This window comes from Ictalurus furcatus, chromosome 2, assembly GCF_023375685.1.
Source record: "Ictalurus furcatus strain D&B chromosome 2, Billie_1.0, whole genome shotgun sequence".
Taxonomy (NCBI): domain Eukaryota; kingdom Metazoa; phylum Chordata; class Actinopteri; order Siluriformes; family Ictaluridae; genus Ictalurus; species Ictalurus furcatus.
In genome coordinates this window covers 19,881,752-19,907,930 of record NC_071256.1, presented here as the reverse complement: position 1 = coordinate 19,907,930, position 26,179 = coordinate 19,881,752, and the positions used below count along the sequence as shown (strand labels likewise).

Genomic DNA, 26,179 nt, shown 5'->3' with positions numbered 1-26,179 from the left:
GGCGGATTGGGATGAAGTGATGAGAGCGGACTGAACCATTCCGTTATCTCCACCGTCATGGTGGAGTTTTTAGGTTACATGACCAACTTAGGTTCCATCCTCCTTGTTTATTGGTGGATGAACAGTGGTGTCCAGTGGTGTCTCTTCATGTCCTCTCTGTCTGGAGCGTGTATGTGTGTGTGTATGCGTGTGTGTGTGTGAGAGAGAGAGAGAGAGAGAGAGAGAGAGAGTGTGTGTGTGAGTGTGTGTATGTTAAACTTGCACTCCACGGCCGTGCATCTGGATGACTTGTGCTCTGAGAGTCTGAATGGCCGACAGCAGCTGCTTCTGATGCTCCACAGAGGTGATACCTAGACTGAGGACGTCCCTGTAGACACACACACACACATACACACACGCACACGAGATTGTACTTTTATAGGAAAATTATCCAAGTAGAATTACTCTTACCATCATCTCGAGGTGTCTGGATGTGTTTTATTACTCTTACACCAAATTAAAAATGTTTATTTATTAAAGCGCACCTATTATGGTTTTGAAATGTGCCTAATTTTGTTTTAAAGGTCTCATACAATAGATTTACATGCATTCAAGGTCAAAAAACACTTTAATGTGCTCATAATTTGAACTGCAGCATTACTTTTCCCCCAGTGTTAAAAATGATCCGTTCTAAAGGATTCACTCTAAACTCCTCCTTTCAGAGAGCATACTCTGCTCTGATTGGTCAGATGTCCCAGTCGGTTGTGATTGGTCTACCGCTGTCAGCATGTTTCAAAAAGGAAACGCCCACTACCATAACATGATTCAGTCTGTTCACGAGCAGCCAATGAAGATCTTTTTGTTACAAGCGTACGTAGGTTAGTACAGGAAGTAAGTCTGGAATTACTGACGACTCGTGTCAGCTGATCAGAATCGGTTCATTCTTTTGGGAGTCAATAATTTTGATTTGTGAAAGTTTGCAGACTTTTTTTTACATTCACAAACAGCTCTATAATACACTACATGAAAAGGTAATATTTGAAAAACTATAATAGGTGCACTTTAATGAATGACTTTTTTTACCGTATATTGTTACACTTAATGTTGTGGAAAGTCGGCAAAACAAGTTAGCTCCCGTTCTGTTCTCATTTATGTCATACCAGCTATAAACATTCGTTCCCTCACCATCCTGTCTTTTTTACCTCTCTTGAAGTTAATAAGAAAAAACTTATGCATGTTACCGGGAGACTGCAAAGAAGAGTAAACTCCTTGAAACATAAAGTTACAGCTTTCCCTCTGAAAGTTACAAAGCACCGACAGATGTTACTTACTGGACATTCATGCGGGCGACGGACTCCAGGTAACAGTACCCTGCGGCGGTGAAGTTGTCTTTGTAGCGACCCATATCCACCGCCTCCAGCCACTCGCCTACAGAACTTAATGAAGGGAATGATGGAAGGGTTCTTTCGGCCAGCGTCCTCTCCACCAGCGTCCTGTCGGCCATCGTCCTCTCGGCCAGAGAGATGGAGGACGAGGCAAGTGTCCTACAAAGAGGAAAAGAGTTGTTTAAAACTTTCTGCACACGATGTGAGTGACCATATAAATTAGCAACGCTGTCCGCTCTGATGTCACGCTAGCAAAACAAACCGTGAGGACGTCATGAAAAATAAAGTGCACATAGTGGACTTCAGTTAAATACAAAAGTTTGCACACCTCAAATATCTTAATCTCCATTCTGTCAGTACTGCACTGATACCTGCAATTGCAGCGCATTATCGGATACACTCTTTTATTTAATCTTAATCTAGCGACTGAGATTAATGTTAATTACTCTACTGACAACCCCACGGTACCGGTGTGTTAACGTGGACGAGCCGATGTTGTCTGGGCTGCGCATGGTTTTGCTGAGAGCGCTGTGGATCTGAGTGAAGCTCGGCCTCTCCGTCCTCTCCTTCTGCCAGCAGTCCAGCATCAACTGGTGCAGAGACGTGGGACAGTTCAGAGGAGCTGGCAACCGGAAACCGTCCTCGATTGCTTTGATCACCTACAACACACACACACACACGAATACACCATGATGGAGAATGTGTATGTGTTCAGTGGTCATGACTTCGTAGTACATAAAAACATCCTAAATGTCAAATTCAGTTTTCTTATTAAGGACGAGATTCTCATTTAGTGTAGTGTAAAATCTTCATTTAATTCTCTATTAATTCTTCGTTTCTGTATTTTGTTACGATACCATAAAAATGTAGAAACCTTTTGTACAAAAGTTTAACCTCAGTAGCGTCTTTGTTTCTGTTTTAAGGTTTGCACATGTCAACACTGATGATTTGATGATAAAATCTTTTCTTTAAAAACTTGTTTGGAATCAAAGTTTAAACCAACGTACATTAGTTTTCATGTTAAACGCTTCTTCTTATTGTTTTTTTTTTTTTTTTTTTACAGTGCTACTTGTCCAGTTGTAACTTAAATAGCGCACATTAATACTAACAATATATTTTTTCAAATAATAAAAACAAACAATTGTGCTATTCAAAAATATGGTGCAATTAGACGACTCAACATAAATAACTCTGTTTACTACAATAGAATTGTCGACTACCTCAGACATGATAATCCTTCAGAGTAATGAAAACCCCTCCAGAACCTCATCGCACCTTCATTTAACCTTCATTTCGTTCAGACACAAATTCGAGGCAGATTTCACCCCCACCATTATATCAACACCGTTCCAAACCTGAAAAGGCTTCAATTAAAGAGCACCTGAGACCGGCGTGGCGTTTAACCTCCAGGTCAGATGTATGGCTGAGCAAAAGTAATTATTCACAGAGACTCTGTGTGTCAGAAACAACGGAAACAGAGACGACGGAGGCTCAAAGCACGCGGTTCACCTCGATTTACAAAGAGCTCTGCGCTTTTGTGTTGGTGAAATCATAATCACGGCTTTAAACGCGGTTTCATTCCCAGCAACGGGACGAGTATTAAAGCAGATTTTAATCAAACTTCCTGCAGTTTTCCATCTTTTACAGGTGAAAAACGTTTACAATTACCAATCATTGGAAAATGATTTCTCTCAGTCTGAACGCTTTGGAGGCAGTTACGAAGCTAATGAGCGGACATTAGTGTCCACGCCATAATAACGAATGGATTATTGGAGAATATTTCTATCATGTTCTTGAAGAGGGATGCAAACTTTTGCCATCATATCAAGAGTTATTTTATGCTTGTTGCAGCTGAAATTGTCTTTCGCAGTGATGTTTGTTGGTAAATGAGACCTTTTAGCTGTACGCATGTTCGACACACATGAATCGAAGACGGCTTTGACTGAATGTGTTTGTAATAACATCACATGACACGTTATGGCCCTGTCAAATCATATCTAAACGCTGATTTTACACCGTATGGACTCGTACACAAAATATACCATAACTGAAAGCTCAATAGAATTTGAAGGGAATGATTTACAGTCACAAAGCCAACTGTAAAGTGTTCATGTGGGTGTCAGCTATAACGCACACCTTTTAGATTTGTGATATTTAATCAAATAAACTAGCAAATACGGTATAAAACATCACAATGTTTAGATATGATTTGACAGTTTCTTTTAATAAATATCACAAATCTAAAAGATGTGCATTATATACCTGACACCTACATGAACAATATACAGTTGGTTGGATGACTGTAAGCCATTCTCATCAAATGCTATCAATAGCTTTAAATTATGGTATATTTTGTGTATGAGTCCATAGGGTATAAAAACATTACAATGTTTAGATATAATTTGACATTTTTTTTTAAATAAATATCAAAAATCTAAAAGATATGCATCATAGCTGACACATGCAGGAACACTGTACAGTTGGTTTTGTGACTATAAGTCATTCCCTTCAAATGCTATTGAGCTTTAAATTATGGTATATTTTGTGTACAAGTCCATTCAGTAGTGAAATACATAGCAATATTTACAAAGGATTTGCGGAATTATTTTATTAAATATACAAATCTAAAAGGTGTGATTTATATCCGACACACACATGAACACTTTCCAGTTGGTTGTGTGACTGAAAGTCATTCTCTTCAAATGCTATTGAAGTTAGAAACGTGTATACCAATGCCGCGTGTGACTTTAGAGACGGTCCCTTAATTTGCAAATATCAAACGTTCAACGTCAAGCCAACTTTTTGCCGGTGTGATTCAGGTGGTACACGAAAGGTCCCGGTCCCTGAACACTTAAACGTGCTTCTAGAATCTCACGTAGCGAACGATATTCAGTGCTGATAGGTAGGCCTATGAAACTGATCACACTGGTACAGAGACCTAACGAGTTTATAGCAATGAGTATTCTCAGTACAAAGGGAAACATTTATGGATTGTACATCAACTTACTGCATGTGCTGTCACCTCAGTTAGCAACAAAACACATTTGCCCAAAACACTTCGTAAACAAAGCTACGTTTCATACAGTAGGCCTACTTACAATAAACTAACACTAACTTCACAACATAATCAAGAAAAAAGCATCTTACATAACATAAAATATTCCACAAAGCTGTCACGTCAGTGTCCTCCTCCTCTTTCCTGTGTCCCTTACATATCCATGCGCACAAATGGCTCAGGATTGAACTTTGTAAGCGGTGGACCCATGATGTTCAAAAACATCCGAGATGAGATGGTGGGGATGAGAAGGGGTGCACGCTGCGAGCGACAAATGAGATTCATTTTGGTGAAACCCCGCTCGCGCTCCACTGGAAATGGGTATACCATAGGCTATTCACAAAGTAGCCAACAACTGCCTCGGACCTTCTGGAACTTTTAGTGTATTTAAGTCCCTGTACTCCCTAAAAACCTGAATGGAGTGTGCTGATAACTTTATCTAATTCAGGCAGTCAATCTCACTTTCAAAGCCATGCGCAGGTTGACCACATTTAGCCTTGCAAGCGCTTATAAAAATCTTCCATTATCAGGTTATAGTGTTATCACTGCTAGTTGTTGGAATGGTCGCCAAACTGCTTTATCAGTGACCCGCTGGTCGCTCGCTCTCTTAGACACATGCCTTTTTAGTATTTTGCTCCATTTTCTCACTGTCATTGTTTGTATTCTTAAAAAAATGCTGTTGACCCACTCTACAGCACATGCTATGCAACTGTTGGCTTCGCTTCGTGTCAACGAATTCAGATGACCTTTGAACTTGAAATTATTACATTATGCGAAAGAGGCTATTAGCAATATTTCAGCAGCAGTAATATAAGATTAGCATTTTTATTGCAGTTTTTGTTGTTGTTCTATTTTACTTTGGGTGAATTAAAAACTAAAACTATTTGTTTTGAGAATACTGCTGCATGAGACTTTAAACAGTCAGCTGCAGAGGTGTTGGATCGACACAAAAGGTTCTGGAATGCAGTTGTGCTATATTATGGAGGTGCTGGTCGTGTTCTGGCAGGATCCGGCTCAAATTAAGATCTGCCTGTAATAATGAATAAACATGACACTGTACACAACTGTGCACTAAGGGTGGTGTTGCAATAAATCAAATTTGGCTTTGTTTTATGGTTAAGGGTAAGCAAACTTTTGCACTCAGTAGAGAGACAGACAGCTAGACAGATAAAGAGAGATAAAGAGACACATGCCCAGAGAGAAATACAGACAGAGAGAGAGAAAACGAGACAGATAGAGAGAGAGACAGAGTCACATAAAGAGAGACACAGAGAGAGAGAGACAGAGAGACACAGAGAGGGGGAGAGATACTGACAGAGAGAGAGAAAGAGAGAGACAGACAGAGAGACACAGAGAGAGAGAGACACACACACACAGTGAGACAGAGACCTAGAGAGACAGACAGAGAGGGAGAGAGACAGAGCAAGAGAGAGACCTAGAGAGACAGAGAGAGAGAGCGAGAGAGCGAGAAAGAGAGAGAGTGAGAGAGAGTGAACGAGACAGAGAGAAAGTGAGAGACCTAGAGAGACAGAGAGAGAGAGAGAGAGAGAGAGAGAGAGATAGCGAGACAGAGAGAGAGCACGAGAGAGAGAGTGAGACAGAGTGAGAGAGAAAGAGAGAGAGAGAGAGAGAGTGAGCGAGAAAGAGAGAGAGTGAAAGACCTAGAGAGACAGAGAGAGAGAGAGAGAGAGAGAGAGAGAGAGAGACCTAGAGAGAGTGAGAGTAAGAGAGAGAGAGAGGTGAATGAACTTACGTCTTGGCTGCCCATGTCCCAGTAAGGCCTCTCGCCGAAAGACATCACCTCCCACATGACGATGCCGAAGCTCCAGACATCGGAGGCAGAGCTGTATCTGCGGTACTGGATCGCCTCAGGGGCCGTCCATAACACCACACTCTTCCCACCATGCTGACACACACACACACACACACACACACACACACACACACACACACACACAGCTAAGATAATGTTTAAAAATTTAACTAAATGGATTCTCATGAACACCACATTTAAGATTTAAGAATAAATTTGTTCGTATCCAGTGTGATGAACATGATTCATCGGGAGTTGGGAGTTGTTTGGGGAGGGGCGGAGCCTGGATTCTCATGCTATAAGGAGTATTACAGGGTTTTTTTTCCCCCCTCTCACCAGTGTGGTGTAAACAGCCTCCAACTTGTCCTCCTGTAAAGGTCTGAAGCCGGAGACTTTACACGCCAGGCTGCTGTTGATCAGCACTTTGTGGGCTGCGAGGCGCCGGTGGATGAACCCCATCTCAGTCAGGTACTTCATCCCTGATGCCACAGCGCTCAGCAAGTCCACCAGCTGGAGCACGCTGAGCTGACCTTCATGTTTCTGTAAAAACACACACATACACACAAGGCAATTTCACACCCAACCTCAATCTAATTATGTATTATGTAGAAAAGGTTAGCAGGAAATCAGGGGAGAAAGAAGAAGAAGAAAAAAGACATATTTGGTCTCCACAAAGAGTGGAAAACACACACACACAAACACACACACACACACACACACACACACACACACCGAGTACTAACCCGTAGAAAAGAATCCAGGGCACCATTGGCCATACACTCCATCACAATCATCATTGTATTACCTGCATGAACAGACACATGGGGCATGAGAAAAGTACTTAGTATATCTATACGGTGTGTGTGTGTGTGTGTGTGTGTGTGTGTGTGTGTTAATAAAGGCCTGGCTAAACTACAGCCTCATGCAGCTCAGTGACTCACACCTCCATCGTTCATCTCCAGGCTCGACCTGCTGAGAGCCACCGACAAGTCACAGATCTGTGCGTGTGTGTGTGCGTGCGTGTGTGTGTGTGCTGAAAAAAGACTTGTGGCTCATAGAAGTGAGAAAAAGAAGGCAACGGGCCATTAAGCAGGTGGAGAGGGAGGGAGAAGCACACACATGCTGTGATGGAGAAAACTCCTCCATCACCCACACTGCACTGACGAGCTGTCGGCATCTGAACCAGTGCCATGATGAATGACAAACTCCCTCCATCCTGGCTCAGCTAGCAATTAGAGCATCCATCCTCCATCAGAGCAACCACAACATAAAAAAAGTGACTAATGATCACACCTTTATTCTATCAGAGTGACCACATCTCAGCAACACTACCAAGGAGAAGATCTAACCTCTATTAGAGTGATCACAAATTGGCTAACCTACCACTAACAAGATCTATTTGCCATTGGAGTGACCACAACCTGGGCAAAGCAACCAAAGAGAACATCTAACCTCTTTCAGACTGACCACAGAGATCCAAGATCTGTTCTCCACTAGCGTGACCTCATCAATGAAAAGATCTATTGTCCGTCTGAGAAATGACATCCTATCACATTGGACTAATTATAGTGCCTCCTGCTGGTTAATCAGCTCCAGGCTCATCCCCATGGTTTGGAGACAACAGGTGGGCGGAATGACAGATGGAGAGATTGCAGGTGGTGGGAAGACGATGGAAGGGTTGAGGAGAAGATAAACGACAGGAGAATGATTACAGTGTGAAGCGGGGAAACCAGCTGCATGCAGGAAGCCGATTACTCAACCCAGGCCAAAAATATACCCAAATAAACCAAGTTTACACGTTAGTTAAACTTTTGGAGAAATGTCCAGTAACTCCATCTGACTCCAAAAGAATGAAAGTTCAACAGCTAGAACCCTTAATCATCCAAAACAAAAACCATCAAGGAACCAGTATGGAACTAAAAAAAAAAAACAACCTTCAGACCCTATACTGGGAGTCTGGTGAACTCTGTGTATATTTCTTTTTTTTCCGCCATCTATTTTTTTAGTTTCATGCGATACCAATATAAATAATCACAACTGATGCATATTTCTACATATTTCATAAGCTGCTTAAAATGATCCTAGAAGATCCCACCACCAAATAATTTCATAAATGTGTGTGCGCTTACAAAATGATAATTTTTTTTTACCATCAACAGAAAAGGTTCAGCGTAGAACCCTTTCAAATGCTAAAACCATTAACCAGCCAAAGAACCCCTGAGGAACCTATTTTAAGAGTGTCGCTCCAGTGCAAAATTGAAAAAGAAACCTTCAGACACCAAACACGTCTTGAATCCAATGCGAATATCCAATACTTGTTACCTATGTTAGCCTTGCGCGATCATTTAAAAGGTGCCACCTGGAACCTTAGGTGTTCTTCATGTTGTCCATTCAACAGAAAAGGTTTGTTCTATAACCATCCAAAGAACCCGTGAGGAACCTGTGTGAAATTAATAAGCAACCTTCACACACAAAACACACCTCCACTACATTGTGAGAAAGCATTACTTGTTAGCTACATGAGCGTTGGAGTGACACTAAAACAGTGGCACTCTAGAAAGTTCTTCATTTTGCCCTTGAACAAAAGGTAGAACCTCTTCAAGCGCTAGAACACGTGACTGTCCAAAGAACCTTCCGCAAGAACCTTTTTTGAAAACCTAAAAAAGCAACCTTCAGACACCAAACATGTCTTGCGAGTATCCTTTACTTTATGGTACACTAGGGGCTTCTTCAATAGCTATGATCCTTAACCACCCAAAGAACCCTTGGGGAACCAGGTTTCTTTCCCTTTTTTGTATTCAAACTGTAATTTAAGCTTGTTTAACTTTTATCATTAACGTCCATCATTCACAACATCTAACATTTAAAAGAAACAACAAAATCCCATGCACAGATTATTAAAACCAGATTAATATCATTGCTAGTATCAGTTTCTCATTTATTTCATCTGATTGGGTTTTACTCTCTAAGAGCATTATTCTTGTGTTTTGGGGATTAATATTCCACTAATCCCCCAGTCCAGAACATGCAGCTTGTCGTTGCTTGTTTTGTCTCTTGTTTTGCTTTTTAACACAATTTATGTCTGTTTTTGTGAGAAAAGCTCAGAGAGAGGACTGACGCAGATAGCAGTTCCTCCAAATCGACCCATTAACTCTTTTTTTTTTATCTCTCTTTACATCTTCAAGGACAAAAAGCATCTGTCCACTTGTCTGCCTTTTCTCTGACACGGCAATCTGGCTGTGTGGATCTCCATCATCGTCCGAATTTCTCCTTCCTTACTTAGAGGAACCTTCCAGGACATCTTCATTACTTGCAGAAGAGGAACTGCTGTATTCGTCTGTTTTTATAGTGCATTACTGAGTCTATTTAATTTTATTTCGCTGGGAGAAGGACATCCAATCCATTCTTCACATCCATCTTCTATCTTTCTCTTAATCTACACCATATTTCACTTCCTTGATGATCCGTTTGCTTTCCACTACGGCTGGACCATTTGTCTAGTTATTAAATATCATACACTTTATAAGACATGTTTTTATTTCTTAAACACTCCATTTATACAACATGAATATTCTGTTTTCTTCTTGCTGCTTATTAAACACTTTTTTTGTTTGTTTTAAATCATTGAATATTTCTCAATTTTACAAACTTCTGCAAAAACTGAACATTATTTAGGATGCGTTCATGTTACCAGTGACACAAATGACTTAAAATTCCAGATCAAATCTGCTTCATCACATTCCTGCTTCCCTGACTCACTCTCTCTCTCTCTCTCTCCGTACTCACCTCTGGTGATGACCCCCTCGAGGCGGATGATGTTGGCATGGTCGAACTGACCCAGGATTCCCGCCTCAGAAAGGAACGAGCGCCGCTGTTTCTCTGAGCAACCGCTCCGCAGCGTCTTGATGGCCACCGGCAGCTCGCGCTTACTGGGCAGCTTCAGGCAGCCACGGCATACCTCACCAAAATCACCTACAGGGGGTACAAATTTATTAACATCATGATAACTGTCTAAAAAGAAGCAAACGTTTGGTAATTAAAGTTTACTAAATAAAAAATTACTAATTGCTTGTCCATTTTATCTGTGTTCGTCTTTATAAATGTAACTTGGGGGCAGAGACACATATACGCTCAATTTGGTGATTTCGCTCTTCCAGAAAATCAAATTCAAGCTATCAATCAGGAAAATTGTAAACACGTTCACCCAAAGAATCTGCATGCTAATATTGCTAGCTATTTAGTTTAGCTAACGCTCATAAAAATGACTATTTAAGCCAAAACTTTGAAGCAATGACTGTTAAGACACTGGGCCATTTGGGGAGGCAGTAATATAGTGGGTGCGGTTCTAATTTGCATATTCATGTATATTCATAACATGTTAACGAAGAGGTGCAGGTGTGGAGGTGGTTCTGTGCTGCTTTTGTCTTCTTCTTTTTTTTTTTTTTTTTAGCAATTTATTACTTGACTAATATTTTAATGGTTTAATATCACATGTTTTAGGGGACTAGGTGTGTAAATGAAAGATGAACTTTCATGTAAGAGCATTTAAAAATAAACAAATAAAACTTTCTGATTTTGGCCCCACGAGTGTGAGTGGAGCATATAGGCCGCGTGTCCCGATGTGGACGGACAGGAACGGGTCGAAGCCGAGATATTTTACCCGTGTGAACGATCCTGTCGATCTTGACGCTGGAATTGTCGAGCTCTTTGGCGAAGGTGTGAACAGCCTGCAGTAGGTCTTCACATGTCTCTGGGTCAATGTACGTCCTCCGGGTCGGGATCTTGACTGAACAGGAAGCAAACGGGTCACGTCACTGATTAACTCTGAACCTCTAAGTTTGTCTGATTACCAACAAAATCATACACATGCACGACTTCATTTGAATAATATTTTAATATTCAGTTAAATGCTTCATTTTACAAAGCACTGTGCCCATACACACACACACTCTGCATGCTGACGCTCGTGAAAGTGTTTCTAGGTCACACAGAAGCCCGCCTTGGGAAAACCACCATCCTCAATGTGAAAAAGGGAAAATTATATAAAGTCCAATCAGGGAACAGATGGAGGAATAAATTTAACAAAATAAAAATGGGTGCTGTCAGTGTTACTGTAGCACAGAAGACATCAGTGTGTGTGTGTATGTTTGTGTGTGAGAGAGAGAGAAAGAGAGAGTGTGTGTGTGTGAGAATGAGAGAGTACATAGTTCTCACAATAATGCCGTTATGCTATAAACTATGTGTATGCAAGACGAAATTTTCTGTCACTTGTGGGCGTGACCCGTCTTTTTTTTTTGTCCTGATGATAAAAAATTGTTTTTTTGTAGCCAAAATGTATAGCCTAAGGTGCACTATATGATGCAAACACGCCACTTTAGTTTTTTATTTACATGACATGTGCCCACCTTCATGCTAGCGTCTTTATCAGATTAGATTAGCAAAGTAAGCCAAGAGTACTAGCTACTCTCTAATGTGTTAAATTCAGAGAACGGGCAAAGAAGTCTGCCCCCTAGTGGACAGAGCTTTTAATCCTCCAGGTGTATAACACGGTCATTTGTTTCCCAGCATCTCTCTTCTCCTCCTCAGTGTTTTTGTGCATTACCAATACACTTACATCAACTCTGTTAAATCACATGATTACAAATTATGCAAACATGCAGTCTCGTATCTTCTCCAATTTCTACTCACACTGGAAGTAAAGCTCCTCATCTCCCTCCTGGTTGGCTTTACTGTAGCCACACTGTCTGTTGGGGGGGAAAAGGAGAATATGATTTAAATCATTTTTAGTTTCCTATAGCTTTCCTCTTTTGTCAGTAGAGCATGTTGGATCATGACTCAGACACTTGCAGTATGTCATCACGGTTAAAAAGCTTCAGTAAATAAACTACAGCACTTCACAGAATCTCAGCAGCTTAACACCATATTTTACAGGTGAATTTTTTTTCTTTCTTCAGTCTCATTTTTCACAAAAACTAAAATCTTACGCCTTCATTTGCTTCGAGGTTACTATTTTACCCGAGTAACAAAATACGAACCGTGTTAGACCTCAGCGAGCAGTCACTGTGCGTCATTTTTTATTTTTTGAGAAGTTATTCATTTCGTTGAATAAATCTAGCAAAACCACAAGCTGAAAAGCATTTTATACTCTGCAGCAGGACGATATTAGCCTCCTGTAGCTTTCCTCCATCTCGAGTGCTCAGTAAAATGGACTTGGACAAAACCGCTGTGGAGGATTTGATGGGCTTCTAACCCACATCTCCACTACAGCGGGGAATAAAAGCCAGGAAATCTCTCTGTACGGAGGGGAAATAAAAAGAAAGAGAATACATGTCTGCCTTTCGATGGAGGAGACATATTATATTATATTATATCATATATTTTATATATATATATATATATATATATATAAAATGATCAAATGCCTCAGAAGAAGCAACTTTTTCTATAAAAAAAAGAAGAAACAACAAAGAAGACTCGGCTTGGCTAGTTAGCGATCGAACAGATGATGGGCGTGATGGCGGTGGTGTTGGTATGAAAGTTGAATCTGATTTGAGTAGACTGAGCACACATGAGAAGGCGAGAGAGCTGGACAGACTAAAGCACCGCTGCATCACTCTTTAGGAAGAGATGAATAAAAGGCAGGGATAAAAGGTATTATGGGTAAAGCAGGAAACTGTAGTTCAAGATCACGTGTTAATTATAAAGAATAATAAGCACATCTTTCAGGGTGAAGTTTTGGGAATCTGATTATGTCATCTCCAACCTTCTCCAACCACCAGACTCCTTCTTCAAAATCTCAGAAGAATACGATCCTTCCCAACACCATACTGGTCTGATACTATACTGTAGGATTTCTAGAACTTTCTAGTTCGAGTTTCCAGCTGTGACTTGCACAGCTCTCTCATAAGCGATAGCACCTCCACAGATCATTCAGGGTGCTTCTCCTAGCCCGGTTAATCATCTCCCCGAAGTTCTCTCATGTCACCCCCCACTGAGGTCACTCCACTGGCTTCCTGTCGCAGCAAGAAGCACATTCAATATTCATGTCCTCTCGTTCCAGAGCCTCACAGGGACTACGCTTGAGATGAGGCATGCATTTCATTTTGGTTGAGAGCACATTAGAGGTTGGTGGGGAAAAAAAGGATTAAATGTAAATGGTTTCAGCCTCACAGTCACAAAACAAGAGATATTCAGCTGATAAGTTTTCACACTCAGTCCGAGTACTCGAGTCCACACCCCGGACCGATTCTGGGCTCATAACTGCAGATTTACTTTCACATAGTGTTCACCTGTTTATTGTTTTGTTTTTTCATTTGGTACGAACACTCAAGTGGTGAAGAACAGCACTTTTTTAATGCATGGCATGTCATCCTGCAGGAACACCTACAAAGAGAAGCCATGACATCAGCAGACATGTGTTTTATACAATGTTCACTCACACCACAACTAAGTCCTGTGAAAGTCTGGTTTTTCTATGTCAGGAAGATGTTCCGTTTCTTTCTCTGGCCAGAACAACCCTTTATCAAACATCATGAAACCTGAAACAGGGAGTAACGAAGTAAGCAATGAGAGAGGATAGCTAACCAGACCTGAAAAGTTCCACAGTTAGTTAAAGCCAGTCCAGGGCCACCATTTTAAAGAGGACCAGAAACCAGAGCAGGAACCGCTCCTAGGCTTGAATACAGTGTTTTCTTTTCACCAAACACTCGGGAAAAATGGCAGCAAGTCCTTGAAAATGAACTAAAATTCCTGAATTACAAAGATCCAGTTCGGTGAGCAACAACACTGAATGATAACAGCAGTTACGGTGAACACTTAACCATTAATGGGTTTTTCAGTGGGCTGTACATAAGACAGTTTTAAGTGGTACTTTATATTATATATTATATATATATATATATATATTATATAATATATATTATAATATATTATAATATATATATAATATCTATATATATTATATATAATATATATATAGATATATTATATTATATCACTTTTGACTGAGATGTTTGTTTTGAATGAATAAATAAAGGGATAGTTCACCCAAAAATGAAAGTTCTGTCATCAATTACTCACACTTATGTCATTCTAAACCCATAATACTTTCCTTCATCTTTGGAACACAAATGAAGACATTTTGAATGAAACCTGGGAGATTTCTATCCCTCCATTTACAGTCCAGTAACCAAACTTTCAAACTCAAAAAGTTCTTAAAGGCATCGTAAAAGAAACCCATGTGATTTCAGTGGTTTAACCCCAATTTTATGAAGCGATGCGAATGCTTTGTGTGCACAAAACAACTAAAACGAAGTCGTTATTCACAAAATATATTCACTTCCGCATGGATCTCCGACGAGCATTCACGAGAGAACCACGACGGATGCGTGTTGTGTTGATGCGAGAGAGGAGAAATCTACAGACATCTTTGTTACATTGTTCTATGTGACTCAGTTTGTGTACAGCGTCCCTCTTCCTCTGCTGTAATCAGTGCAGGGCTTCCAGGTCCCGTAGTAACGCGAGAGCGAACGTTCTTGTGAGATCGGACATTGTAACTGACATTGTAACAGGACTCGGAAGTGCTGCACTGTTTACACACACAACTCTGTCCTATTATCTTTTCCTTTCTTGACGAGCTGCCTTCAGGTAAATAATTAGCATAAATGCGTGTGATTGGCCACAACAGAAAATCAGTTACAGAAGTGATAAAAGTGTGAGTATAAAAGCGAGAGTTTTATGCTGCTGAGTGTTGTGTCAGAAACGCGTTTGAGTCGAAAAGAGTCGAAATTCGAAGTTCGAATCCTGATGATGAAGAGAGCCAAACTGACCACGTTGTCTGCATGGGCGGGGATTACTCACTCTCCTCTATCAATCACATCGACACTAGCCAATCGTGGACGTCTTTCAGCTCATGTATGTGGAAGGAGGCGGATAGCGCTTTTCTCAGAGTGTGTTGTATGAGAGAGGAGAGGCTGGCTGGTGGGTTGGAACTGGCCTAGACCAAATTAGGGAGAAATGTGGAAAATCTAACAAAGAAACTAGAGTTCTTTGTTCCTTGTAGAGATCTACAGTGACTTTTCTCATCCTCTTCTTCTTTCTTGAGTGCTGGTTTTGATCCAATGAAATTCACCTTTTATTTTACACTGCAATACAGTTACTGCACTACTACATATTGAAAATGTTTCGAGTAGTCACATAGTAGTCTTTTTTGTTTCCGGCTTTTTGGAAAGCTGAGAACTAAAACAATACAAGTCAGGAGATAAATATTTCCAGGCTGGGAAAGCGGCGAATAATGCCTGAATGCTCGAGTTGGAAATTGAATTAACAAGCTGATAGCAAAAAAACTGTACAAACAAGACAATTTTCTCTCATCAAAAGTGACAGAACAAAGCGTTTTAAATCCACAATCAGGTCATGTTCAAGCTCAAGAGATCGAGGTGTTCACAAAGGAACAGATCTGACGTCAGGCTTAATACCGTCAACAACACCACGTCTTTATAAACAAGCATGCGGCAATGTGCCTCAGAGACACGAAGAGCGAGAAACGAGACGATCCAAGTCTGACACGTATTCCACAGAGCTCCTGGATGATCCAGACAGGACGAGTCGAACCCCGATAACCCCGGAACTACAAAGCCGTGAACGCCAGAGCCCAGAGCTGTCATGTTAACCGTAACCGGCCTCGCTCTGCGTGTAAATGAGTGCGAAAACCACGAGATCTGCGTTTACATAAGAGACAGAGGAATGAAGCAAGCAGGCGAGACTACACACACGAGACGGTACGACACGCACGAGGCAAAAACAAAGCTGCTAGACCTAAAGAAAATAAGGAAGAGTGTGTGCTCTGTATGTGTACAAATTACAGATAAAGATGTGAAGCCTGTGAGCAGAGACGTTTAATATATGTTCACAAGGACGGCCTAGACTTCTAGATTTCAGCACTGAAAGATTCAATCAATCAAATCATACATTTTCCTATGATTTTGTTGATAATGTTTATCAGGCATTTTCTTTCAATTCTTTTATAAATGTTAAAAAAAAACTGATACTGAATTGAACTTATGTTAAAGTCTGATTTCACAAAACTTTTTTTATTTTTATATAAAATATACACATATATATATATAAAATAGATTTTTGTAACGTACAAGTTATAAAATCAAATAATCTGATGCATAATTGACATATTTAATTGCATTTTTAAAAAATCTACTGCTGAGGTATACGTGATGTAACATGTTTCATTTCAGTAATGGAAGAAAGTTTCATGTACTTTATAAACAAAACGTGAGGTAATTGTGGGATTTGTTCATTTACTTAAAATAAATAAATGAAAATTAAATCCCTAGGATCTTGTTAGTATGTTTATTTAAAAAAAAATATTTCATATTAAAAAATTACATTTTAATGTTATGCAAACTGTTATGTGAAAGTCTAATGATTGTGTGTTTCATTATATATATATATATATATATATATATATATATATATATATATATATATATATATATATATTCGTGATTTGCAGATCACATTTTTACTAATCTAATGTATAATTTATGTAAGAAAGAAAATATCAGACTGTAAATAAGCTTCTTTTAATTTAGATAAATATAACATTTTCGGGAGTTCTTCATGTGGAAAATAAAAGTGTGTGTGTGTGTGTGTATCAGACAGGGTTCTTTGTCTTCGTATTACTGGTGGAATTGGACACGCTTGAGGGCCAGCATCTAAATTTTCTATAATTGAGGTATCAGGCATTTGTCTCTGTGTGTGTGTGCATGCTTGCGTGTGCGTGCGTGCTTGCTTGCTTGCTTGCTTGCTTGCTTGCATATGTGCTTGTGTTCAATGCTGTGTCACACGTGATGTATGTTCCGGACTCTAATAAGCTGCTCACACACGCATCATACATCACCTGGCAGCCTTTTAAATCTGCGCTTGATAAATCCACATTTATAAATATGACACTGGAGCTTAAAGTGTGTGGAAGGTGCGTGTGCATACCTGGACATGCTCTGTGTGTGTGTGTGTGTGTGTATGTGTGTGTGTGTGTGGATTGACAATAGAGAAGCCTTCAGTGTGTATCGTGCAGAGCAGGAATGAATGAAAGCCATTTCACGCTGCCTCCATCTAATCCATTCTCATCACATTGATTAATGTGGAGCTGCTGCATGGAGATCACTCATTTTATGACGTGTGTGTGTGTGTGTGTGTGTGTGGGGCACGGCCAGGAAAAATTCAGGATTCATTCAGCTGTGATTTATGTTTAAAAAACAAAAGCTCATTTAAAATCCTATTTTACTGCAATTATTTATAGCATTATAATTTTTTTTTATATTTCTTACATTTTATTGTTGCTCATTATTTTAGTTTATTAAAATATTATTGTTAACATTTTGTTATTGTTGGTTATTTACTAACATTTTATTGTTAACTAAAATTTCACAGGTGCGTTCACCATCACAGGTGAGTTATAACAGGTGAGTTATAACAGGAGCACTGTCACAGGTGAGTTATAACAGGAGCGCTGTCACAGGTGAGTTATAACAGGTGAGTTATAACAGGTGCGGTGTCACAGGTGAGTTATAACAGGTGCGGTGTCACAGGTGAGTTATAACAGGAGCGCTGTCACAGGTGAGTTATAACAGGTGAGTTATAACAGGTGCGGTGTCACAGGTGAGTTATAACAGGTGCGGTGTCACAGGTGAGTTATAACAGGTGCGCTGTCACAGGTGAGTTATAACAGGAGCGCTGTCACAGGTGAGTTATAACAGGAGCGCTGTCACGGGTGAGTTATAACAGGTGCGCTGTCACGGGTGAGTTATAACAGGTGCACTGTCACAGGTGAGTTATAACAGGTGAGTTATAACAGGAGCGCTGTCACAGGTGAGTTATAACAGGTGAGTTATAACAGGTGCGGTGTCACAGGTGAGTTATAACAGGTGCGGTGCCACAGGTGAGTTATAACAGGTGCGGTGTCACAGGTGAGTTATAACAGGTGCGGTGTCACAGGTGAGTTATAACAGGAGCGCTGTCACAGGTGAGTTATAACAGGTGCGCTGTCACAGGTGAGTTATAACAGGTGCACTGTCACAGGTGAGTTATAACAGGAGCGCTGTCACAGGTGAGTTATAACAGGTGCGCTGTCACAGGTGAGTTATAACAGGTGCGCTGTCACAGGTGAGTTATAACAGGTGAGTTCTAACAGGAGCGCTGTCACAGGTGAGTTCTAACAGGTGCGCTGTCACAGGTGAGTTATAACAGGAGCGCTGTCACAGGTGAGTTATAACAGGTGCGCTGTCACAGGTGAGTTATAACAGGTGCGCTGTCACAGGTGAGTTATAACAGGTGCGCTGTCACAGGTGAGTTATAACAGGTGCGCTGTCACAGGTGAGTTATAACAGGAGCGCTGTCACAGGTGAGTTATAACAGGAGCGCTGTCACAGGTGAGTTATAACAGGTGCGCTGTCACAGGTGAGTTATAACAGGTGAGTTATAACAGGAGCGCTGTCACAGGTGAGTTCTAACAGGTGCGCTGTCACAGGTGAGTTCTAACAGGTGCGGTGTCACAGGCGAGTTATAACAGGTGCGGTGTCACAGGCGAGTTATAACAGGTGCGGTGTCACAGGTGCGCTGTCACAGGTGAGTTATAACAGGTGTGGTGTCACAGGCGAGTTATAACAGGTGTGGTGTTACAGGTGAGTTATAACAGGTGCGCTGTCACAGGCGAGTTATAACAGGTGTGGTGTTACAGGTGAGTTATAACAGGTACGCTGTCACAGGTGAGTTATAATAGGTGAGTTACAACAGGTGAGTTATAACAGGAGCGCTGTCACAGGTGAGTTATAACAGGTGAGTTCTAACAGGTGCGCTGTCACAGGTGAGTTATAACAGGAGCGCTGTCACAGGTGAGTTATAACAGGTGAGTTCTAACAGGTGCGCTGTCACAGGTGAGTTATAACAGGAGGGCTGTCACAGGTGAGTTATAACAGGTGCGGTGTCACAGGCGAGTTATAACAGGTGCGGTGTTACAGGTGAGTTATAACAGGTGCGGTGTTACAGGTGAGTTATAACAGGTGCGGTGTTACAGGTGAGTTATAACAGGTGCGGTGTCACAGGCGAGTTATAACAGGTGCGGTGTCACAGGCGAGTTATAACAGGTGCGGTGTCACAGTCCCTTATTACTGGTGTTACTACAAGCATGTTATTATAGATGAGTTATTACAGGTGTGTTATTACCTCCTCCAGATGAGCAGTCCTACACCGAGAGACAGCAGCATGATGAGAGCAGCTACTGACACCACCACCAGGATCACCACCGGACTCTGCTCACTCGATGCCAGGGCCACTGCACACACACACACACAGGCCATTAAAATGCAGCAGTGTGTGTGTGTGTGTGTGTGTGAGAGAGCTGGTGTGTGAGAGCATCAGGCCGTCTGTCAGGCTCCACTGCTTTTACACAGGGCTAAATGGCTAGTGCTGCACTGCATACTAACCACGACCTCACTGTCTCACTATATCTGTGTGTGTATGTGTGTGTACGTGCAAATATTTGAGCTGACGTGTGTGCATATGCATATGCTGTGTGTGTGTGTTTATGGAGTGTCTCTGTGTCAGAAGTTTGTTTCAGTTTGCCCTTGTGTGTTATTTGTAACAAATGAGAACAGATCATGTGTCACTGTGTGTGTGCGTGTGTGTGTTAGGGCTGGGCGGTACAGCTAGAAAAATTATCATGATATAATGTTTCATATCATTCGGTATCTATCGAGTATGCACTCGATTAGTGTGCATTAGTGTGTATTAATGTGCATTAGCGTGTAAGAGTGTATTAGTGTGCATTAGTGTGTATTAATGTGCATTAGCGTGTAAGAGTGTATTAGTGTGCATTAGTGTGTATTAATGTGCATTAGCGTGTAAGAGTGTATTAGTGTGCATTAGTGCATAGTAGAGTGTAAGAGTGCGTATTAGTGTGTAAGAGTGTGTTTTAATGAGTATTAGTGTGCATTGGTGTGTAAGAGTGTGCATTAGTGTGCATTGGTGTGTAAGTGTGTGTATTAATGTGCATTAGCGTGTAAGAGTGTGTATTAATGTGCATTAGCGTGTAAGAGTGTGTATTAATGTGCATTAGTGTGTAAGAGTGTGTATTAGTGTGCATGAGTGTGTAAGAGTGTGTATTACTGTGCATTACTGTGTATTAATGTGTATTAGTGTGCATTAGTGTGTATTAATGTGCATTAGTGTGTAAGAGTGTGCATTAATGTGCATTAGTGTGTAAATTCTCACACTCTCCGAGCGTCTGCAGCTCGAGCGGTGCACTGAAGGCCCCGTAGTCCAGCGGAGGTGGAGAGGGAGGAACTGCAGGCACAGAGGATGAGGATGATGGTGAAGAGGAAGACGATGAGAGGAGTGATGAGGAAGAGGAGGAAGAGGGGGAGGAGGAAAGAGAGGAAGGGGCGGGGCTGGAACATGTGCGAATGAGGAAGACATAGGTGGTGCCCGGTTTCAGGTTGTTCACACTGATTTTGGTAGCTGCTGTTTTCACTGTGGAGTAACTCTGGTCTTTCTGCTCCTGAACAGAGAGATACACACAAACACACACACACACGCACGCACACACACATTATTCCTGTGTGAATGCCTGGTTTCTGGAACAAGGCTGAATCTCACATTAAATCTGACATCACATGACCACCACAACAGTCTACATAATGTTAGCTTGCTAGTTACATTAGCTAGTTTAGCTAGCTTTCATGTGCTGTATAGCTAGCTGCATGCCTAGTATAGAAAAGTTTCTGTCTTGTTATATTATGAAGTTAACATTTTTAATTAAGGTTAAACTAAGATGATGAAAAAAACAACCCAACTCGAGCAGTGATGTCATATTTTGCGATCATTATTTTGGACAATCATTAACCACAAAAAACTGAATTTTATTTACTAATAAACAATCAAGTTGCAGATACGTGTATGAAGCGGTGCTCACACAATGAAGAAAATAAAGAAAAGTTTTAAAAATAAAGAATGGTTCACCATGTGCAGAATGACTGAAGCAGAATCATGAGCTGTCAAGCGTCCATAATAGCGTCCTAATAAATTTAAATTCTGTAACGTGTCGTATTTCGCATATGGTTGAGGAAAAATGGCTGTACATGTCCAAGTGCAGTGTATTAGTGTCTGAACAGGGAAACTTTATTGAAATGTAATATTAAAATGTTCCTGCCTCGAGTTGCTACACGCTCCATAATAACGTCAGTGACTTTCACACACCAGCCTTGAAGGACGCAGGCAATAAATCCAGCCTGGGGTGTGTGTGTGTGTGTGTGTGTGTGTGTGTGTGTTATTTAATTTGCTTAAATTCAAAACACACTTCCTGCTTTTCCTTCCTGCTCTGAATTATTCAAATCAAATCGAGTTACGCTACATTACATTACGCTACAATGTTATTTAATTGAGCAGAACATGATGTTTAGCACCCTCTGCTGCCTGTCAGGTGAATCGCAACTGCAATGAAAGCACTTAATCCGTCCCCTCCCCCTCTGCTTAACCCCGCCCCCTCTTTCAAAACTGCAAATGCCCTGTGAGTTGGCTTTTAAAGTCAGGGGGCGGAGCTAATTCTGCATAATGTAGCACAATTTAGCGTAATTTTGTGTAATGTAGTACACAAATGGTTGTTCAAGGGTTCTTTAAGGGTTCATTGTATAATTAGCCCCCTGAAAAAGTTATACTTGGAACCCTTTCTGATAAAGAAAAACTAATATAAGGTACTACAAAAAACCTTTCCCACAGAGGCACAATCGTAAAACCTATAAAAAGAGTGCAGCCAGATGTTCGACATTTCTTATAAGGTTCCTTTTAAATTCTACAGTTATTACATGTCTAGAAGCTCTAATGTACAGCGGAACATTTTAGACCCTTAAAATGACTAACGTAGGATAAATTCTTTTGAAATTTTTAAAACCTAAGAAAATGGTTAAGCAACACTTTACACTCATTCAAAGCACCAAGATCTATGAATATGCATGAATATGCAGATTTGGAAATGACCCCATGGCCTAGTGCCATTCCTAACTGCCCAAGATTGCTAGATTGTTAGTGGGATTTCAGATTTACATCCTCGTATTCTCAGATAAATCTTTTAAAAATGTAGCATTGCCATAGCAACCTCCATCTTCTAACCACTGATATTAGCCAAGTTATCTACCTATCTATCTTAGCATGCAGGTCCTGCATCTAAAATTTCCCAGACATCACAGCGTCACTGTTCAATTTTAGACTTGATTTGTCCAAAGTTGTGTTTAGTGACATCACTCATACTTAGTCCCGCCCCCTTAATCGATTACTAACACAGAAGCACTGAGAAAGTTCTGGATTTGAAATGAAGGAATTTGCCTTCAGCAAAAATGTGTTTATAAATTTGACCCCAAAACACAAATCTATAGAAACAGAAACAGCATCTAACACAAGTTTCAACATTGAACCACATTTTCATGTCCCTGTAGCTCAGCTAGATCACACTCGTACATGATTTGTGTGACAGACGTGGTATTTGTACCTTCTCGTAGTATTTGATCTCATATTCTGTTCGGCTGCTGTTGGGGTTAGCGGACTCTCTCCACGCCAGAGTCATGCTGCGCTGCTCAATCTTCTCCGCCCGCAACTCACTCACCTGGGAGGAAGCTAGAGAGAGAGAGAGAGAGAGAGAAAGAGAGAGAGATTAATTAGTTTGATTGGTCAGGAGTTTGGTAGGTGGACCTTTGATGGACATTTCTTATTGGTCCCTATTGAGGGTAGTTTTTTTTCCCCCTCTTCTGGTCATGTAAATGTATCTATTTATTAAAGAAAAGCTACAATACTATAGCTGTTAACCGACAGTTAATAATGGGCCAATATAATTTGATTATTTCTTGCACTTATAATTTATATCATTTAGAAAATTAATAAAATACCAGTTCTCAAAATTTAATGGCAATAATTTTTTTTGTTATTTATTAAAAGTACCATGAAGTTGTACCAAAGAAGCTGTTGTAGCAGAGTGAATTTATAAGTACATATGAAGTACACTTACTTACTGCTTAAGAGAGTACACACTTCCCTAGTGCACACTCTGTCCCTATCTAGGGCTCGTATTTGTGTATCTACGGTTCATGTGCAGTCGCGGTATATTTGTAATGACATCACATTAACTGTGTTGTAATTACTGTAATCTGTCTTTTCTTGTACTTTGTAATTAAAATGTGGAATTTATGTGATATTATTGTCTGAATACCGAGATGAATAATTCATCGCCTCTTTGTTCTGAAGCTTCAAAAACATCAAATGGACGAGAGAGAAAATCTCAGAAAAGAAGAAGACACGAGAGGAGACGAGAGCAGCTCTGCATTCCGTTTGATCATCCTCCTGAAATACAGCTTCATTAGAGCAAGTTGAATAAGTGAGGAGTGTGTATTCATGTGTCATAGAAAGAAAAAGTTCCAACGAGCTGTTCTGTGTTTTGGTTCGTCAGTGGATCAGCACGAGACCGAGAGAGAGAGACACACAGAGACAGAGAGAGAGTCAGAGAGAGAGAGATTTCAGTAAGAGATGCTACATGACGTTTCGTGTTGTTTCAGCGCTGATGGAGATGTAAAACCTCGGCGGGAGATTTTGAGTGACAGCCATCAAGCGCAGTGCCTCACTAATCATCTCTTAATCAGAGCAGCAGGAGAGGAGGGGCTTCTACACACTATCTTACACACACGCACACAGGCACACGCACGCACACACACACACACACACACACACACACACACACACACACACAGATCAATCAGCCGTGAAGATGATAATATGCAGTGGTGCACTTCCCAAAAAAAACACAACACATTTCAAGGAGGAAGAAGATGCTGAAATCACACTCAGGGACAAGAGGAATAGACTAGGGGACTAGTGTAAGGAGACTAGACTCTAGGACTAGACTAGGGAATTAGGAGACAAGCTAAATAGAGCTACAAGATGACTGAGGACAGAATAGATTAGGGGACAAAGAAACTAGACCAACAGACTATTGGGACTAGATAATGGGATTAGTGGGTGAGTTAGATTGGAGATGGATTAGAATAGGGGACTAGGGACTAGACCAGGGCCTAAAGGCACTAGACAAGGGGATGAGCTAGGGACAGACTATACTACGGGACTACAGGATTAGATTAGAAAACAGGCTAGTTTGAGGATGGATTAGACTAGGGGACCAATGGGACTAGACTAGGGGTTGAGGCAGACTTGAGGACTAGGCGAAGAGCTACATTGCATACAGACTAGACTAGGAGACAGCTTAGACTAGAGAACTAGTGGTCAAGCTAGACTGGGGATGAACTAAACTAGGGGACTAGCAGTAGATTGAGGACAGAAAAGATTAAGTGACTAGATAAGATAACTAGACTAGGGGATTTGACTAGGAGACAGGCTAGACTAGGGAACTAGGGGTCAAGACATACTATGGATGACTAAGTGACTAGACAAAGGGATGGGCTAGAGTGCGGACAGAATAGATTAGGGGAAAAGAGAAACAAGATAGATTGGGGACAGAATGGTGCCCAGATGGACCATGGGGACAGGCTAGCCTGGGCATAATATGGACAAGGGGAATAGGGGATTAGATTAAGTGTTGGGCTAGACTCGGACAGGCTAGACTAGTGGACCTGATTGGGTTCTAGGGAACAGGCTTGATTAGGGATAGACTCATCTAAGGATTGGGTTTAGGGGATAGATAGTTTAGGCATAAACTAGACTGGGGGTACAAGGGACTAGACTATTTTAGTACTGTATAAAACTGATTTGGGGTAGAGCTATGTACTATATGAGCTATATGCCCAGTCACTAAACGCTCTCCATAGCTGTGGACCAAACATGTCCAAGATTACAGGATGACTATGTGGTACCCTAAAACATTTAGCCACAGCATCGCAGACTAAGACAGCTATCTAATTACCTTAGCTAATGATAGTGATGCTCGTCACGGCTGTACATAACAGGGTTGGGCTGCTGTTAAATAAATCAGTGAGGACAATGCAGATTTAAATCATGAACTAATTTGCTATGATTTGCTAGCTACATTAGGAATATTAGGCCATTAGGCCAATTAGGGAAGAGGACAGAGGGTGTGGCCAGAATTCACATATCCATAGTCCCCCTCCTCTCTGTCTTTCACTGTTGATTCTCGTTTGCTCGGTGTTGAATAATGTATGCAGCGCTGCGGGCTGCGAGTCAGCCGTCTGCTATAACTCAATCTGACAAAAATCTCCTCCAGACAAATGCAAACACAGGTAGCACACACACACACACACACACACACACACACACACACATACACAAACACACACAACTGATGGTCTGACCCCGACTGAACGAGGGGCCACAGAAGGTGGGATGGAATTGAACTATTGGTGAGTGGACCTCCATTTTCCTCACACTGCAGGCTGAATGTTAAAGTGCTCAGGACCACACTGCAGTATTATTCTGACCCCTCAGAGAGTTAAGCGCACACACACACACACACACACACACACACACAAACATACTCAATGCATATTTAACCACAGGTTCCCAAGGCGATCGATATAATGAGTCTACATTTGAAGCCTCTGGACTGGCACTGGATTGTAGTGCAGAGCCAGAATGACTCCGCTGGTGCGCAGTTGCGGAAGCTGCAGTGGGGGTCTGTTTTGGTGATGGTAGACCTGTAGATGTGTCTGCTGGATGGAGGACACCATGGATACACGGGAATAGTTAGATGCGCATTACATGATGCACAGACTATGGTACGGATTAGACTGGAGAACGGTACTAGACTAGGGGATAAAAAGAGAGAATGGGACTACAGAAGGTGTCTAACTGGACTAGGGGACAGACTAGACTAGGAACTGGACTAGTCTGGAGGTCAGATTAAAGAAGGAAATGGGAAATGGG

At 41.1% G+C, this 26,179-nt stretch overlaps 1 protein-coding gene across 1 annotated transcript in view; it reads right to left on the bottom strand.

The window, feature by feature from the left end:
• LOC128624630 (ephrin type-A receptor 7-like) overlaps nt 1-26,179 on the bottom strand; it is a 122,514-nt gene continuing 96,335 nt past the window's right edge. Inside the window, exons 6-17 of the mRNA XM_053652325.1 lie at nt 22,788-22,912; nt 20,519-20,804; nt 19,472-19,580; nt 11,921-11,976; nt 10,893-11,018; nt 10,019-10,204; nt 6,976-7,037; nt 6,569-6,772; nt 6,173-6,325; nt 1,833-2,023; nt 1,311-1,523; nt 1-367 (exon numbers count right to left, since the gene is read on the bottom strand). Of these exons, the coding sequence (XP_053508300.1) occupies nt 253-367; nt 1,311-1,523; nt 1,833-2,023; nt 6,173-6,325; nt 6,569-6,772; nt 6,976-7,037; nt 10,019-10,204; nt 10,893-11,018; nt 11,921-11,976; nt 19,472-19,580; nt 20,519-20,804; nt 22,788-22,912 (1,826 nt within the window). The 3' untranslated portion in view covers nt 1-252. The remainder of the gene's footprint in view (nt 368-1,310; nt 1,524-1,832; nt 2,024-6,172; nt 6,326-6,568; nt 6,773-6,975; nt 7,038-10,018; nt 10,205-10,892; nt 11,019-11,920; nt 11,977-19,471; nt 19,581-20,518; nt 20,805-22,787; nt 22,913-26,179) is intronic.